Source organism: Heterocephalus glaber, unplaced genomic scaffold (assembly GCF_053883595.1).
Source record: "Heterocephalus glaber isolate CG9 unplaced genomic scaffold, H.glaber_assembly_v1.0 deba00000613, whole genome shotgun sequence".
Taxonomy (NCBI): domain Eukaryota; kingdom Metazoa; phylum Chordata; class Mammalia; order Rodentia; family Bathyergidae; genus Heterocephalus; species Heterocephalus glaber.
This window is the reverse complement of record NW_028258152.1, coordinates 4,701,128-4,719,617: the sequence shown is the minus strand read 5'-3', so window position 1 is coordinate 4,719,617 and position 18,490 is coordinate 4,701,128. Positions and strand designations below refer to the sequence as shown.

General features: G+C 36.3%; 1 protein-coding gene across 1 annotated transcript in view; it reads right to left on the bottom strand.

The window, feature by feature from the left end:
- Iqcm (IQ motif containing M) overlaps nucleotides 1-18,490 on the bottom strand; it is a 274,753-nt gene that overhangs the window by 212,236 nt on the left and 44,027 nt on the right. Inside the window, exon 3 of the mRNA XM_021247888.2 lies at nucleotides 9,741-9,853. Within this exon, the coding sequence (XP_021103547.2) occupies nucleotides 9,741-9,853 (113 nt within the window). The remainder of the gene's footprint in view (nucleotides 1-9,740; nucleotides 9,854-18,490) is intronic.

The window sequence follows — 18,490 nt, the reverse complement described above, 5'->3', positions numbered from 1 at the left end:
GGTTTGAAAGCTACTTGATCTACAAAGAGGATAGCTACTCCTGCTTTTTGGGGAGGTTCCTGTCGCATGGAGTATTGTTTTCCACCCTTTAACTTTCAGTGTATGAGTTTCCTTTTGAATGAAGTGTGTTTCTTGGATGCAGCATATTGTTGGATTTTGCTTCTTGACCCATTCTGCCAGTCTATTTCTTTTGATTGGTGAATTGAGACCATTAATCTTGATGGTTGTAACTGAAATGTATTGACTTGTCATTTCCATGACTTTTTCTTTTTGTTGGGTTCTCCCCTTTTACATTTAATTTCTTGTCATGCCAGATGGGTTCATTCTGCTTTGCTTCCTGGGGTTGTGATCCTCAATGTCTGTTCCTAGGCTATTGTGTAAAATTCTTTGGAGTGCTGGTTTGGTATTCACAAAGTTCCTAAGGTGCTCTTTGTCATGAAAGTATCTTATTTCTCCATCCATTTTGAAAGATAGTTTTGTAGGGTACATCAATCTGGGTTAGAAGCTGTTTTCTTTTAGGGCTTGGAATATGTCACTCCAAGCTCTTCTTGCCTTGAGGGTTTGTGTTGAGAAGTCTGGTGTGATTCTGATGGGCTTTCCTTTGTATGTGATTTGTTTCTTTTCTCTGACTGCTTGGAGAACTTTGTTCTTCTGTTGTGTTTCTGGAATCTTAACAATTATACGCCTATGTGTAGATTTTTTTTGATCAAGGCTATTTGGGGTCCTATATGCCTCACTTATCTGTATGTCAAGTTCTTTTCCCCTGCTTGGGAAGTTTTCTGCCATTATTTCTGTGAAGAGATTTTTTATGTCATCTCCACTCTCTCCTGTTTCTTCATTGAGCCCAATTAGTCTTGTGTTATTCTTCTTTGCATCATCTAGCAGCTGCTGGATTGATTTCTCATGTTCCCTTACAATTTTGAAGCAATTTTTCTTTTCCTGGTCACTAATTGTAATCTTATCTTCTATATCTGAAATTCTGTCCTCACATTGGCTCATTCTGCTGTGTAGACTTTCAATGGAGTTTTTCATGTCCTGGAAATGTATTTGCATCTGTTTTATGGATTCCATTTGTTTCCTATGTTGGGATTCCATCATGTTCCTAAGCTCCTCTCTAGATTTATTAATCATGTCTTGCACTAGGGGCACAATTTCTCCTGTTATATGAGAAATTATTTCTGATTTCATTATTTCCAGATCCCCTTTTGTTGCCAGTTCAGTGGGTCCAGGTGGTTGAATATCAGAGTGTTCCATCTCATTTCCCTTTGGGGTTTCTGTAGGTGATCTGGAAGTCTGGTTTTGAGACTTACTTATGTGTTTTCTCATTTTGACTGGGGTGGGGGGCTGTTAGCACCTGCACCAATTACCTCCTCTGACCTGGGAGAGGTGGGACAGGGGCCAGGAGCAGAGGTAGGGATGGTGACCCAAAAGCCCTTTCCTCTGGGCTGGGAGCAGCAGGAGGGATGGTGACCGGGAAGCCCCTACCTCTAGACCAGGAACAGTGGGACTCAGTACCTTGGTCTGGTGGTCTGGTGTCCTCTTCATCTTTGTAGTGTGGAACCAGGTGGCTGCCTGTCTGCAGCGGGGTGATTCGGTGTCTTCTGCGTGACTCAGGACCTCGGTAGGGCGTGCACAGACCTTCCTGTGTGCAACGGGCTGATTCGGCATATTGTGGGTGACTGGAGACCTCGGTAGGGTGTGGGCAGACCTACCTGTCTGCAGCGGGCTGATTGGGCGTGTTCTGTGCAACTCAGGACCTCGGTAGGGGATGGGCAGAACTGCCTGTCTGCAGCGGGGTGATTTGGCATCTTCCATGTGACTCAGGACCTCGGTAGGGCATGCACAGACTTGCCTGTCTGCAGCGGGCTGATTCGTTGTGTTCTGTGTGACTCAGGACCTCAGTAGGGCATGGGCAAACCTGCCTGTCTGTAGCGGGGTGATTTGGCATCTTCCATGTGACTCCCCCAGAAAGTATTTTTGACAGAAAAAGTAAGGGTATAAAATATTGTTATAATAAGCATGATTGATTTTTCCTTATTCTTGGATCATATGAGTTTTCTTCAAAGATATATACATATATATACTACAGGCATAAATTATAAAAATTATTTTAACATATAACAAAAGGCAAATGTTAAAGGACTTTCAAGAATGCTGATAAATAGTAACAGGTACATGAAGGAAGAGCAGATGAAGAAGAATACCAAGTCCTTGAAGTAATTTGAGGTTAAAAATTATCCCATATGTTTGTTTCAAGAATAAAAGTGGAATCAGACTAAGAGCCAATCACTGAAGAGCAGTGTGCTGTACCCTTACCAACATTCATCATGGCTATGATCTCCACTGTTTGAAAATCTTACACAATTATTTGGTTTTTGGTTTTTTGTCCCTGGTATGGTTTTGTTCCTTCTGACTTGCAATCAAAATAGGGTTTTCTAATGAGTGCTGGACTATCCCAGTCAATGACTATGGCACAGCTTTTACATTGCTTTTACTCCATGTGTGTGTATGAGTGTGTATGAGTGTATGTGTTCTGTGTATGTGTCCCCTTATCTTCTCCATTCTCTTTCATTAACTACTCCTACTCTTACTTATTACTATCACTACTGCTGCCACAAGTCTACAATTTTTTACCTGAGACCCTGAAATTTTAAAAACAAAATTTTCATAACACATATGAAGGCAAAATTTAACTCTGCTGATTTTTGTGGGCAAAACCTTGTTTAAACCAACCCATACAAGGCCAATATAGTGGCCTCTACCTCCCAATTAATGAGAACATTCACATGCTTTACTGCAAACATAACTTGTTTAATTACAGATTTGATGGCAGATACACTTATCTTCTTTTCCTTCTAAAATTCAAAATTTTCTGAATTCCTAAAATTGCGTGGTCCCAAGAGTTCCAAGAAATGGTTACAAATCTGAACAAATAGTATGTGCTATAACTATTACTATCGCTACTGTTTGTGATATAAAACTTTGGCTTTGAGTAGCTCTATATTTTTCATCCCAAATTATTCTAACATCTAATTAGCCTAAAGGTAAAAAATTGAAAAGAAAGTATTTTGCCTAACTCTTCTATTGTTTAATTAATACATGACATTTTAAAAACATTTTTTCTGATCATTTAAATAAGCAAATTACCGCCAATCTAAATCAATACAATAGTAACAGCCACACTAATATGCAAAATTTATGGCCACAGCCCTGGCTACCAGAGCTTTCTTTATGTAATTATTACTACTATTGAAGTTTTCATTCATATTCAACATCCATGTCTGGTGCATTTTGTTTGATGAAAACAAACTAATTAGTGCTAAACCTTCCCTACTTCATAAATTTATTCCTAAGAACATTAAAAGGAAGTCAAGTGAGACATGTTCAGTAACAGATGTTTGCCTTTTTTGGCTGCCTTTTTACAGTTTGTTCTCTATCATTACTTTTTAAGAAATTTAGTTAATGTTCCTTTACTAGAGAACAAGTGTACTTAGCTTCCCAAGAGGTGGCAGTGGGGGGAGACAGGGATTCCCCAGGGCAGGTACAGTCTGTTCATTTCCTTAATCTAATATCTGCTAAAATGCTCTCTATATACAACTTTTCATGTTTTCATTCGGGTTTTGGAAACAGCTGCACTCTAGATTACCTAAAGAATATACACGCTGACTGGTAATTTCAGAGCTGGAACTACTCTCAACACTATGACTTACACCTCTGGGCTCGGGGCTCGGGGCACGGGGTTCCTCAAGCTTCTCTCCCACCTGAGGAGATCTCAGAACAAAGGGCCATTTCTGACTGAGAGAACTGGGTTGAATCTTTTGTCTTCTACAGTAAAGAAATGATGTGAGGTTGACACCCAAAAGTAAAATTTCAATGTTCTTTTATAATAAAAGAAATGGGAAGCATATATTAAGATTTCTCTCTAAAGAAATTAAATTGTCCCAAAATACAAATGTAAAATTGTATTAACTTACCTGCTCCTCCACATTTGAGAATCATTTACTGTGGATGAGACTACAACGTTACAAGGTGGTGGCACCCAAGAAAATCCAAGCAATAGTATAGTCCGGGTCTTTCATTTGCCAAGAGGGCTCTCTTCTAAATCTTTGTGAGAATAGTCAATTATATTTTTGACCTATTCATTGCTAAAGGAATTTGTCAAGGAGCACTTCCTTTATTTTTCCTAAAAAGTATCTTTTAACTGGAATAACACTAGAAATTTCTACCTAGAAGGAAAGATTCAATCCTATAAAATAAATGATAGTTACAAAAATATACTTCAGTCAAAGCTGACACTGCTGCAAGATAGCAGCACTATAGAAATGTGGGCCTTTAACTCTATGTAAATTACACAGTAATTAACTAGTAAATAACTATGTTGTCATAAAGATTTAAAACTTTAATACTTCATAGAACAAGAAATATGCATTTCATAGGAAGAAAAGGTCTAAAGGAGCAGGGGAAGTGAGAGGGGTAGGGGAAAGGAAAGAAGGGAAAAGAAAAAATATGAGAAAAGGAAAAAAATGGAAACAAAGTCTTTGCAAATAGGGAAGGGTGGAGGGGGTGAGGGGAGGGAAGGGGAAGGGGAAAAAAAATAAGAACCAAGAGACTCATGTAAAGGTACAAGATCCCCATGATGAATGTAACTGTATTGTTTACCTAAAATGTACCAATAAACTTATTGGAAAAAATATGCATTTCAAATTAAAATTTGAAGTTCAAAGATAATGTACAATATTGAGGACTATTACTCCATGTAATAATACTGAAAAATAAACAAAGAAAAAAATAGGTAAGACCAATTGGCTGGGATGCTGTTTCAAAATGTCAAAAATATATAGTCACTCAACTATTAATGCAGGACCTGAGTTCCAAGCATACTATAGGATTATTAAAAAGTAACTTAGTTTTTAACCAAAATGACTATAAGAAACATCCGAATAAACAGAAACTTTAAATTTAGAATTAGTGATGATTTGGGCTAATTCATAGAAAAATTGGAAAATCAGATGACCATCTTCTGTCAAATATAACTCATGGTGAGAAAATCAAGCATATGAAAAAAATTGCAATACCTCCTCCAACATTTTATTTTGGAAGCAGGAAGAAAAGAGCAGAGAGAAGACATGATGATGTAGGAAATCTTTTGTATTTATGTAGGAAAAGAAATGTGCAATTATGTTTTATAAAATAAAAGTGAATTTAATACTTTTCATTATACAAACAAAATCCTTTAAGTGTCATAATTTTGTGACAGTACACTTTGGCAAAGAATTATAAAATGACATCAAAACTTCCAATTTAAAAGAAAAAGTTCTCTTTAGATTCTTTATGATCCTTTTTTTACTGAACTGGCTCAAGAACATTTACCCCCCCCCCCAAAAAATGCTAAGATATTTCATCTATTAAAATCAATCCTTTTTATGGTCAAAATGAGCCTAAATTGAGCAACTGAAGTTACATTTAAAATTTCTCTCATTTCTAAAAGATATGTTTCTGCAAAACTAACAGTTTTTTATGGTGTTTATTAGATGAACTTATAAGAATTTTAACAAAAATAGGACCAGCAAGCCTTTTTCTCTTTCCCTTTCATCCACTTGGAGGATTGGGAGTGGAGACTGAACATTCTCAGGTCAAGAAGGCCCACAATGTGCTCTTTGAAATCGAAAATGATTCATAATGTAAACAGTTAATGAGACCGAATCCTATGTTTATAATCCTCTATTTCCAAGTATCAAGGTCAGAAGGGTTGAAGGTAAGAAGCGGAAGAGAAAGTGACTGTGCACAAAGTCGTAGAAGAGGTCTCCCAAGCTCTTGATGCTAGTTCCTGGCTGATCTCTTCAGTGTCATTTCTTGCTACTTTTCATCTGGCATGCTGAGCTCCAGCCACACATTCCTTAAACTCTGGAGATGCATTCTGCTTTCCCACCTTGGACAAACACTTCTGCTCTTTCTGCTGGGGGAAACTTCTACCCTTTACCCATGGACCGAATCACCACCATTCCCAGTGCGTGCCCACACACACGCAGCTTCGCTTGTTTCCCTCTCCTGGGGCAGCACTAAGTGCCACACTGTCTTTCAGGGACACCTGCCAATCCCTATGGCCACTGCATCACTGAAAATTAGTCAATGGAAGAAAGTCTTGCCTTACTGACAACTAGTGAATAAGTTTTTTCACTTACTCTTGTTTTGAAATATTAGCTAGAAACTAACTACATATTCAAAATTCTGTAAATATTTGTCCTCATCTTAGCTATGTGCTGTTTTTAATAGCACTATTGACACACGCATTAAATTTTATACATCAGATACTGATAAATAACCAAGCTCTTTTTTTTTTGTACTGTAACTACAAGCCTCACTGGTTGTGAGTTTCAAGACTGCTTCACACATTATCATAAAGTTAGCCAACCTTTTAAAGAAAAGTTATGGCATGAAACTGCAGCAGAAAGTTGGAGGTGGTGGTCTTTCCTACCTGATTCCAATATAATATTACATTTTTATGTTGTATGATATTTTATATCCACAGATCTCACTTACCTTAGATAAATATTATCTTTTAAGATAATTAAGGCTATAAATACCTCAGTAATTCAGAGGCCATAAAGAAATGACACCAGAAACTGTTTCTTCAGGATGCATTTTTCTTTTTTTACTTCATATAAAGAAGTTTTTTAAAACTCACGTGCCATTGCTTAAAATTATTGGAAATTGTAATAGAATTCTAATAGAATAAACCTATGGTTGAAGAAATGAAACTTGCCTAAAGCATGAATATGTATGCCATTACTGAATTATTGTTTGGGTAATTAGACCTAAAAACCTGTAAGGATACAAAATATATTTTTTTAAAAACACTTAAGGCTTGAAAGGAAAAGTGTTCTTTTTGCCTAAAGAAATATTTCCATAGTGACTTTCTTATTTGAGCAAGTGAAGGCTTTTATAAGAGAGGAGCAAAGCTGTAAAGAATGCTTCAAAGCAAAATGTGTTGTTATTTGTCTCTCCTCCAATAAAATCAAGCATAGGTCCTTGTTTCCCCTCCTCTTTAACAATGCAGCCTCCTTTATTTCTAGTTACATTTTGTCTTCTTACCTGATTAAACAAATCCACATCAAGATGACTTACCAGTACACATCCATTAGGATTTAAAACACCAGAAAATATAACAAGTGTTGGTGGGGATGTGGAGAAACTGGAACTCTAGTGCATTGCTACTGGGAATGGAGAATAGTACAATCACTGGGGAAAATAATATGGCATTGTCGAAAATATTCAAAAGGTGAAAAGTAACTCAAATGTCCACTGGTGTATGAATGGATAAACAAAATGTACACATGCAGCAGAATATTATTGGGCCTTAACAAGAAAGGAGATTCTGACACATGATACAAGTGGGTTGAGCCCTTTAAGACATTATGCTAAGCAAAATTAGCTAGTCAAAACAGAACAAGTACTACCTGATTCTGTTTATTTGAGGTACCTAGAGCAATCGAGTTCACAAAGACAGAGAGTAGAGTAGTGGTTGCCAGGAGAATTAGGGATGGATTAAGCAAATCAGAGTTTAATAAGTAATGGGTTTTAGTTCGGAAAGACGAAAAGTTCTGGAGATGGATGGTGGTAATGATTACACAGCAATGGGGGTGTGCTTAATACCATGGAAAATAGTTAAAATGGTAAAGTCTATGTTATGTATAATCTACAAAACAATTTTTCATGAGACTGATTTTTTAAAAAGAAAAAATACAACTTGAAACTTGATGTTTGATCTCTACTATAAGTGTTAGTATTTTGAATGATAAAGAGGAATTTTCATTAAAATAAACCATTCAGACTTCTAATGGTAGAAATGCAGCCAAAACAAATGTGAGAGTTTACATTTACCCGCTTTTACACATCCACACACATATGCACATGCAGATCGTATGCCAACATAAGATACAGCCTTCTTCTCTTTAATTGGACTTATACAAAAGGCCTATTGTTACTCATGCACTTCCTAGATGTCAATAATCTTTTATTTTCCTGGTTTTCCACTCAACAATGAATACACAAATCTTGCATTTGGACCTCTCCACAGTCAAGTATAACTTTTCCAGAGATATTTCTCAAAAAATGTTTCAATGTACTTCCCAATACAACTCAAAGCAGTCTCTAAATTAATGTAAACCAGGGCAGGGAAGAGAGGTTAGAAACTTTAGTTCATTCTTTTACCTTTCCTAGAATATAATGAAAACAACTTTCTATGGACTCTATTTTTGATAAGGGTATACAGGCATTAGAATTCTACATACTATTAGCTACCAATGACATATAATCATATACTGTGATTAATAAATATGTTCTGAAAATAGTAGATTGGTAAATATGTTTCAACAATAGTTGTATAACTTAGCATTTTAAGAAATATAATGTTTATATAATTTCATTGTCTGAATTCATACAATTTTCCTTATCATCCATATAATTTCCCCATATTAAAAAAAAGGACAACAGTAGTTTAGTTTTAGTAAATTTGATGCATAAAAAATTTAGCAACACAAGCTAAGTATGAAATACTTTTAAAGTTTTGGTTTACAGTTTTGGTTTTATAAAAATATAAAAACTCAACATCTGTTTTGTTTAAATGACAGAACAAGAACTATTCAATAGGTGGAGGAAATTTAACATATTTCTGTTGTCTTATGGTGCTGTCAGCTTAACGGTGTCCTCTCAAAATCCATATGCAAGGATTCTGACCTCAGTGTGAATTCATTTGGAGACAGGGCCTTTAAGGAGCTAAAAAAGGCTAACTGCAGGCCTCAGGATGAAGCTCTAGTCCAACGTGACTGATGGCCTTACAGAAAGCAAGAAGAAAAGCAAGGACACAAGCTTCCGGAGGAAGGCCATGCAAGGACACAGACACAATGCAAAGGTCTGCAAGCCAAGGAGGCCTGGGAGAAATTGATTCTGCCAGCAATGAGGTCTTTGGCTTTCAGCCTCCAGATCAGTGAGAAAATTAATTTTTGTTATTTAATCCATCTAATCTATGATATTTTGTTATGGCATCAAATGGCAAGTCAAGAAAAAAATAATCAGTGACATGAAAAGAACAAAGAGAGAAAGATAAAAAATGAGACAGACATATTCATATACGGGACAGAACACTTGAGAGATGTTAAGAAACTCTGATGTATACAGTATACAGATACTATAAAACACCACGTTATAAAATAAAAACTTTATGGTCTTTTAAGAAATTGTTGATAACATGTCTGAACACATGAATTTCTTCTAGTGTGTGTATTTACAAATAGATAAATAAAGTCCCAATTCTACTTTCAGGCCACATTTAGAATCCTCATTTAGAGTCTTCATTTAAAAATGCCCTCACTGGTTAAGTCAGGAAATTAACTATGGATTTTTTTAATTCTTCCATTGTCATGCTTCTAATGTCTCCATTCTCCACTAGCCTCCATTATACTTGCTGGCTACTCCATGTACTCACACAAAAACAGTTGCTGGACTAGCACATTTGAGGCAAACCATGTGGTGATCACTTTGACCAATGCTCACTGAATTAAAAAAATACACATATTTTGCACTGAGACTTACACAACACATGGTAACAGAACTAAAATATTGCTTCAAGGAATGAGACATATTTCAATGGAGAATTATCTTAGGAATTAAAAAGGTACCTAGTAAAATTTCATGTTTTCACTAAAATTAACCCAATATTTTGCTAGATTTAAAATACTTACAGTACAGTAGTTTTGAAACATTCCTGATGATCCAGAGAAACTCCAACTGGAGATACAAGGTAAATGGAAAGATTTTGTTGGCACAATTCCTCTCCAATCATCAAATGGTTGGTCTGTTAGAAATATTGATATAGTTTAAAGTAATATTTGCCCAGAAAAAATGTACTCACCAATCATATGGCTTAATATGACAAAGAAGGAAGCAAATCACTTTAATGAGCTCAGTATTCTATGTTGAAGTCACATTTTGTCATCTAATCATTGATAAATGAAAAAGTGATAGCATTGTATAAAGAGAGGCTTCAATTCATTGGCTCCTTCACACAGTAAAGCTCCAATGTTTTTATTGCATAGTGTGCCCATTAGAAAACTAATAAGTTCATTCTCCCTCTTCTCTTCAAGAACATTGACTTCTTTTTAAAAGAAAGGTTAAAGCAAAATCATATTTGCAAATAGCATTTATAAAAATGAAAGGAAAACTTATCCACTACGAAAGTTCTTTAAAGGAAAACTGAGAATTATTATAAAGGCATAAGGCTTGAAGTTGCAAAGTAAATGAAATCATTCAAAGTTTTAAGGTAAATACTGAAAGGACAAAAGGTTGGCTAGCAGATATCCCATATTTCTTCTGCCTCATGGCAGTTGTCTCCTAAAATTTCTGCAGTAGTGTTTTTTTCATTATGGGAACATTTAAGATTTACTTCTCTAGAGCCAGGCACAAGCCTATAATCCCAGCACTCCAGCAGGCTGAGGCATGAGGACTGTAAGTTCAAGCCCAGCCTGAGCAATTCAGCCATTTAGCAAGACTCTGTCTTGAAATACAAAATAAAAATGGGTAGGGATGTAGCTCATAGTGAAAATCCTATGTTTAATCCCCAATCCTTCCCCCCAAAAGAAACTTACTTGTCCAATCATTTCTCAGAAATACTAATTGTTTGAAAAACAAAAAACTTTAGTTCAATCCTGCCATCCAAGTGAATTAAATTAATTTCAACTTTCTAATACTTATTTATATACATATATTTTCCTGGTACATTCAATTTAATAGAATCATCCATGGACTGGTTAATGTCATAGAAATTAGGGAAAGCTCAGAAATAATTCAGTCTAACATTTAATTGATTCAATTTATTCATAGTATCATAAGTTAGGTGCCCTACAGAAAGACAGAGAAGTAACATAAAACAATGAAAATGTGTTACCTTAGATATATTCCAATAAATATACACACATCCTACCAGGTTTTATTTTTTACATGTATTTCACCCATTCAGTCAAAAGAATCTCTGCCCTTAATCAAAAAAAGCAAAATCTCTTGAAAAGGCAACATAACAAGTGATATATTTCAATCAAAACTCAAAGAGAATAAGTGAAATTCTTTAATGAAAGCAAATGCCAATTACAAGAAAAAGACCTGAGAAAATTAGTATCTGAGAAGATGATAGGAAAGGAAAGGCTGTATACTTTATATTTTAATTTGGGATCTTTATAAGCCCAAGAGGGTATAAAAGAATAACCCAAGAGTTACTAGAGGTGGGTGCAGGAGCCCTCACATTATTATGAACGCATCTTGATTAATTCAAAGCATTCCCCAACTTCAGAGCATTGCACTTGACCTCCCCACTTCCCTTAATGTACTTCCACAATAAGCATTCTCGCATATTTTAGATAATTGAGCTTCTCTTTCCAATCTCCCTTGTTAATTAATAAACTCCCCTGGGGCAAGGACAGTATCTTACCTGGAATGATTCTGTGTTTCTGGTTCATTAATAATGTGAGTAAACTAGCTATATAAACACTCTAAGAATTGCTCTCAAAAGGTGAAACATCACAGGTAAAGAGGGGATCTTCCCAATCACTGCAGAACACAAAGCTACACAACTCATTTTTACAACAGAGCCCAGGGCATTTCCAAACATTTTCTCTTGTTTACCCACAGAACAGACTTAGGCAGTCAAGAAGAGCATGCATTATTTTTCCAGTATATAGGTATCACACTAGAAAGTAAAGCTGTAACTTTTCCACTTCAGAAAGCAATAAAGCCTCCATGAAAGCCCTCAAGGTAATCATTCACATACTGATGTATGCTAATGATTCCCTCCTCGGACAACAGCCATACAAGGTGGCACGCAACAAATTCCAGTTTACTCCACAAAGTCGGTTGAAAGTTATAAGCTGAGAGTTTGAAGAAAACCAAGGTCATATTTCAGACTAATCCTTCACAGACCCTTCCCAGAGTCAACAGTATTCACAAATAATACCAGGGAAAAATAAAGACTGAATTCTACATGCATGTGTGCAGGCAAGTACACATGGGAACAAGGACACGCTGCATGCTGACAGCTGAAAAAATAAATACGTTATTAGTAGTCCCACTTATCAGCCAGCAGGACAAGATAAAATAGTGTCAGATTTAAATATCTGGGAAAAAGCAATACTCAAAATTGGAAAGAAACCAAAATAGTTATATCAGTTTAACATGGAGTGAATTAAATAGCAGTTATTCTTGAACATTGAAAAACAATTTTTTGTTAAATCACTACTCATAGTGCTGTCTTCCTGATTACATTTCCTCAATACTTATTATAGACTCTTATAAAAATTATTATTATAGCACAAGTTCACCCTATTTTGCTGTCTTCTATCTACTTGCCATGTATAACCTTAACTGTATGTCTCTAACTCATATGCACCATAGAGCAGAATATAGTGCCATGCCCCAAGCATGTGCATCTGTGAGCTCCTACATCCAGGCACCTATTTGGCATTGACAGAGAAGCCAACCAGCAAAACTGTAAAAGTGAAAAGTTCTGTGCAGTGCAACTGAAAACTACATGAAAAAACAGAACCCTTTACAATGGAGGTCTAAAATTCTGCTTTTTTCCCAGGGCCAAATATTTTGTACCGGTCCTTCTTTCCTTGCTTTCTAGTATAATCCTGACATTTCTAATCATGTTTTCAGGTGGAGGTGGGTTTTATTTCTTCTCCATTTTTATTCAGATTAATGTAGATAATAATGAGCAAATTATTTACACAGGTGGAAGATATTTCTAAAACCTAATAAGCATAGTTATTTTAGTAACTTAAATTACATAAATGACTCACAGAAAACTGTAAGATTCTATATACTACAGACATATTCTTGCCAGAGAAGGAGAAAAGAAGAAAAGAAAGGTAAAAAGAATCTTAGCTAGTTAAAAAAAAAAGAACATTCATACCACTCTATAATTTTTGTAATGACATACATTTCCTCCATACTGCAAATGATAGATTTGTTTGATTCATTTGAATATCAGCGAAAGACAATAGATATTCAAACTTCAAATATACTGTTTTCGTCAACCAAGAAACCAAAGGCTGTTAAGTAACAGTCTATTCAATGCCTCTATGAGCCTAAGGAAGTCTCAAGGAAATTGTAATGCATCTTTATTAGAACATGACAAAACAAAAGACACCACTGGGTTCAGTGGTCCAGGGTCCCCAGAGTGTCTTTCATGCTAAGCTCATTCTTCTTTCCTTTTATCAATCCCCTTGTATCAATTAATTCTTAGAGTTAATTGCACATGCAGTTTTAATTTGTAGGTAATTACAAACAATTAATAGTTAGGAGACAGAATTAGCAGTTCTTAGTTTGATTATCTATATAATTAAAAGGGATGGTAAACTTGAGTTGACAAACAGCATCTTAATCATCTGAATAATCAAACCTCAGAAGCTTGCTGGGTAGCTGAATTCCATCTGCTTCATTTCTTTAAATTTTCAAATAAATGACTGAAGTGTGCATTTAAATCAATTCACGAATGTTGATTTATAGTACAAAAAAGAAGGTATATATTCTACAATCATCTAAACTAACTTCTTTCATTTGTTTTAATGAGCCATTTCCAAAAGGATTAAATATAAATAAAGATTTAGTAGGGAATAAAATGTAATGCCATTTCCTCACTCATTGCAAGGTTCATGGCTAGAGATCCAAAGACTAATTAATAAAACCATAAGAAATTTATTTATCACTGATTCATGTGACATAAGAGCCTTCAGAAATGAAGACCCCAAAACCAAGGGAAAACTGTGTATTTTTATGTTTACATAAGATGAAGAATGTAGAAGTATAACTGGATACAAGGGGGATAAAAGCCAATGGTGATAAACCGAGGCAAGTGGACTTAGCAAGGACTATCTCTTCAGACTCTTCTAGGCTCCCAAGTACATAGTAGGCCACCTGTCTTCTAATTGTTTCCTGGGGAGAAAGGATGAAAACAGAAAGTGACCTTCCCAAGTTTTATGGCTTACTTCAAGGGAAAGGAATTGGAGTTTCTATGACCTCCTTCAGGGACAAAAGGTGGGCAGAGAAAGACTAAAGATAACTAGTCCTGCCTCTGCAGTCTCCTACTGTCATCCAGCTCAAAATACTCAGCACACGCAGACACCATGTTTTCAAGATACCATATTTTGAGCCCAGACAGGTTCAACAGGCTAAGTTATGTCACCTGGTCTCCTGAACCCTAGTCAGTAACCATGGTTCCTGTTTCCATGTTATAAAACACCTAAGAAATATGGATTAAATTTTTGGGTAGTGGTCTATGTAACACTTTTATTAAGTGTGTGCTGAGAGATGGCAAATAAGATATACCTTTTGACCGCCCACAGCATCGAGGACCAAAGCTGCCCCAGCATAGAGGAGGTGAACCTTCCGGGCAACCATACCATGGTGCCCAGTGCTGAACAGCAGAGCCACCCCCAGGGCAGAAGAGGTGAACCTTCCAGGCTGCCATATGACTGCCCCCAGAGCCAATGAGGTGAGCCGCGTAGGTGCCAGCAGCACACATACCCCAACCCCGTTGATATGAGAAGACACTTAAAAAAGTCTCACAACCAGACTCCCAGATCACCTAAAGTAACCTCAAAGGAAAACAAGATGGAACAATCTGATACTCAACCACCTGGACTCCCTGCACTGGCAAAAAAAGAGCATCTGGAAAAAAATGAAATCAGAAATAATTTCTCATATAACACCAGAGATTGTGCCCACAGTACAAGACATGATTAATAAATCTAGAAAGGACACAGATAAAAAAATAGAGGAGCTGAGGAACATGATGGAATCCCAACATAGGAAAAAAATGGAATCCATAAAACACATGCAAACAAATGTCCAGGAGATTAAAAACTCCATTCAAAGTTTATGCAGCAGAATGAGCCAATGTGAGGTCAGAATTTCAGATATAGTAGATAAGATTGCAATTAGTGACCAGGAAAAGAAAAATTTCTTTAACACATTAAGGGACCCCGAGAAATCAATCCAGCTGCTGCTAGACGATGCAAAGAAGAATAACATGAGACTGATCAGAGTCAGTGAAGAAACAGGAGAGAGTGCAGATGACATAAAAAAACAGTTCACAAAAGTGATGGCAGAAAACTTCCCAAGTAGGGAAAAAAAACTTGACATACAGGTAAGTGAGGCATATAGTACTCCAACTACCTGTGATCAAAAAAAATCTACACATAGAGATATAATAGTTAAGATTCCAGAAAGCCAGGAGAAGAATAAAATTCTACAAGCAGTTAGAGAAAATAAACAAATCACATACAAAGGAAAGCCCATCAGAATCACAGTAGACTTCTGAACACAAAACCTCAAGGGAAGAAAAGGTTGGAATGATGTATTTCAAGCCCTAAAGGAAAACAGGCTCCAACCTAGATTGATGTGCTCTACAAAACTATCTTTCAAACTGGATGGACAAATAAGATACTTTCGTAACAAAGAGCACCTTAGGAACTTCATGAATACCAAACCAGCCCTCCAAAAAATTTTAGACAATATCCTAGGAAAAGACAATGAAGATCACAACCCCAGGAAGCCCAGCAGAATGAATCTGTCAAGTACGACAAGAAATTAAACACAAAGGGGGATAATCCAACAAAAAGAAAAAGTCATGAAAAGATAAGTCAATACATATCATTTATTGTCAGACCATAGTGCCATGAAATTGGACATAAATAGCAAAAGAAACCACAAGAATTTCATAAACAAATGGAAACTGCACAACAGACTTCTAAATAACCAATGGGTCACAGAGGAAATTAAAGAAGAAATCAGACAGTTCCTTCAATTAAATGACAATGACAATACAACATATCGGAAAGCTGTCTCATGAGGGAAATTCGTAACAGTGAACACTCATATTAGGAAAACAGAGCGAGCCCAATTAAACAACCTGATGCTGAACCTCAAGCTTCTAGAAAAAGAAGAGCAGGAAAAACCCAAAGCTCATACCAGGGAGGGAATTACAAAGATCAGAGCAGAAATCAATGCAATGGAGACTAAGAGAACAATACAAAAAATCAATGAAGCCAAGAGTTGCTTCTTCAAGAGAATAAACAAAATTGACAAACTCTTAGCCAATCTTATCAGAAAAAAAGAAAGAAATGGCCCAAATCCATGCAATTAGGAATGTAAAGGGTAAAATTACAATGGACCCAGCAGGAATCCAGAGGATCATCAATACCTATTTCCAGAACCTATATGCCAATAAGATGGAAAACACAGAAGAAGTGGACAGATTCCTAGATACGTATGAATTACCAAAGTTGAATGAAGAAGACCTAAAAATTCTGAACAACCCAATATCAACCAATGAAATTGAAAATGTAATTAATAACTTATCAACTAAGAAAAGCCCAGGGCCTGATGGCTTCACTGCTGAATTCTACAAGACATTTAGAGAGGAACTACTGCCACTACTCTTTAAACTCTTCAATGAAATTGAAAGGGAAGCAATGCTCCCAAATTCATTCCTGGAAGCAAGCATCACCTTGATCCTCAAAGCAGAGAAAGACCCAACCGAAAAGGAGAACTATAGGCCAATCTCACTAATGAACATAGATGCAAAAATCCTTAATAAGATACTGGCAAACAGAATGCAGAAGATCATCAAGATCATACACCCTGACCAAGTGGGATTCATCCCAGGGATGCAGGGATGGTTCAATATATGAAAATCAATCAATGTAATACACTATATCAATAGAGCCAAGGACAAAAACCATATGATTATCTCCATAGACACAGGAAAAGCATTTGAAAAAATCCAACATGCATTTATGATAAAAACTCTACAAAAAATTGGAGTAGATAGTCTCTACCTCAATCTGATAAAAGCCATCTATGAAAAACCAACAGCCAATATCATACTAAATGGTCAAAAAATGAAATCCTTACACTAAAATAAGGAACAAGACAAGGATGTCCACTATCACCATTTCTGTTCAATATAGTTTTGGAAATATCACCCGTGGCAATTAGACAAGAGAAAGAAATAAAAGGAATAAAGATAGGAAATGAAGAAGTCAAATTGTCATTATTTGCAGATGACATGATACTCTATATAGAAGACCCCAAGAACTGCACCAAAAGTCTTTTAGACTTAATAACTAAATTCAGTAAAGTAGCTGGATACAAGGTCAACACACAAAAATCAATAGCTTCCCTCTACACGAACAACGGACTCACTGAGAGAGAAATAGGGCAAACAATTTCTTTCATAATAGCATCCAAAAAACTGAAATAACTAGGAATCAACCTAACGAAAGAAATCAAAGACCTCTTCTCGGAAAACTATAGCACTCTGAAAAGAGAGATTGAAGAGGACACCAGAAAATGGACAGGCATCCCTTGCTTCTGGGTAGGAAGGATCAACATAGTGAAAATGGCCATACTTCCAAAACTGCTATATAGATTCAATGCAATCCCAATGGAAATCTCAGCAGCATACTTCATGGACCTTGAGAAAACAATCCAAAAATGCATTTGGAACAAGAGGAGACCTAGAATAGCTAAAGCAATCCTAGGCAACAGAGACATGGCAGGGGTTATCACAACCCCCAACTTGAAACTATATTACAAAGCTATTGTGATAAAAACAGCCTGCTTTTGGCAAAGAAACAGACCTGAGGACCAGTGGGACAGATTAGAAGATGTAGAAACAAGGCCAGACACACTCAGCCACCTCATCTTTGACAAAGGAGTCAAACACCATCACTGGAGGAAATATAGCCTCTTTAATAAATGGTGCTGGAAAAACTGGGTTTCAACTTGTCAAAGATTAAAACTAGACCTATCTCTCTCACCATGCACTAAACTAAAATAGAAATCTAAACATTAAAACAGAAACTCTGAACCAGCTTGAACAGAGGTTAGGTAGAACTGTTGAAGACGGTGGTGTAGGAAAAGATTTTTATGAACAAAACCTCAGTTACCTGTGAGCTAACACAATCAATAAACAAGTGGGATCTCTTATTAAAAAGCTTCTGCATAGCAAGAAAAACCACCAACAGTGTGAAGAGACAAACCACAATGTGGGAAAAAAATTTTCACCTGCTGTTCCTCAGACAAAGGTCTACTATCTAGAATCTACAAAGAACTTACAAAAATCAGACCTCCCAAATTTAAAGACGCAATCCAAAAATTGGCATCTGAAATGAACAGACATTTCTCAGACAAAGAAGTAGAAATAGCAGATAAGCATATGAAAAAATTTCAATATCACTGATCATTCGAGAGATGCAAATGACAACAACACTGAGATTTCACCTCACTCCAGATAGAATGGCTGCTATTATGAAATCAACCAATAACAAATGCTGGTGGGGCTGTGGGCAAAGAGGAGCCCTGCTCCACTGCTGGTGGGAGTGTAGACTGGTGCAAGCACTATGGAAATCAGTATGGAGATACCTCAAAGAACTAGGGC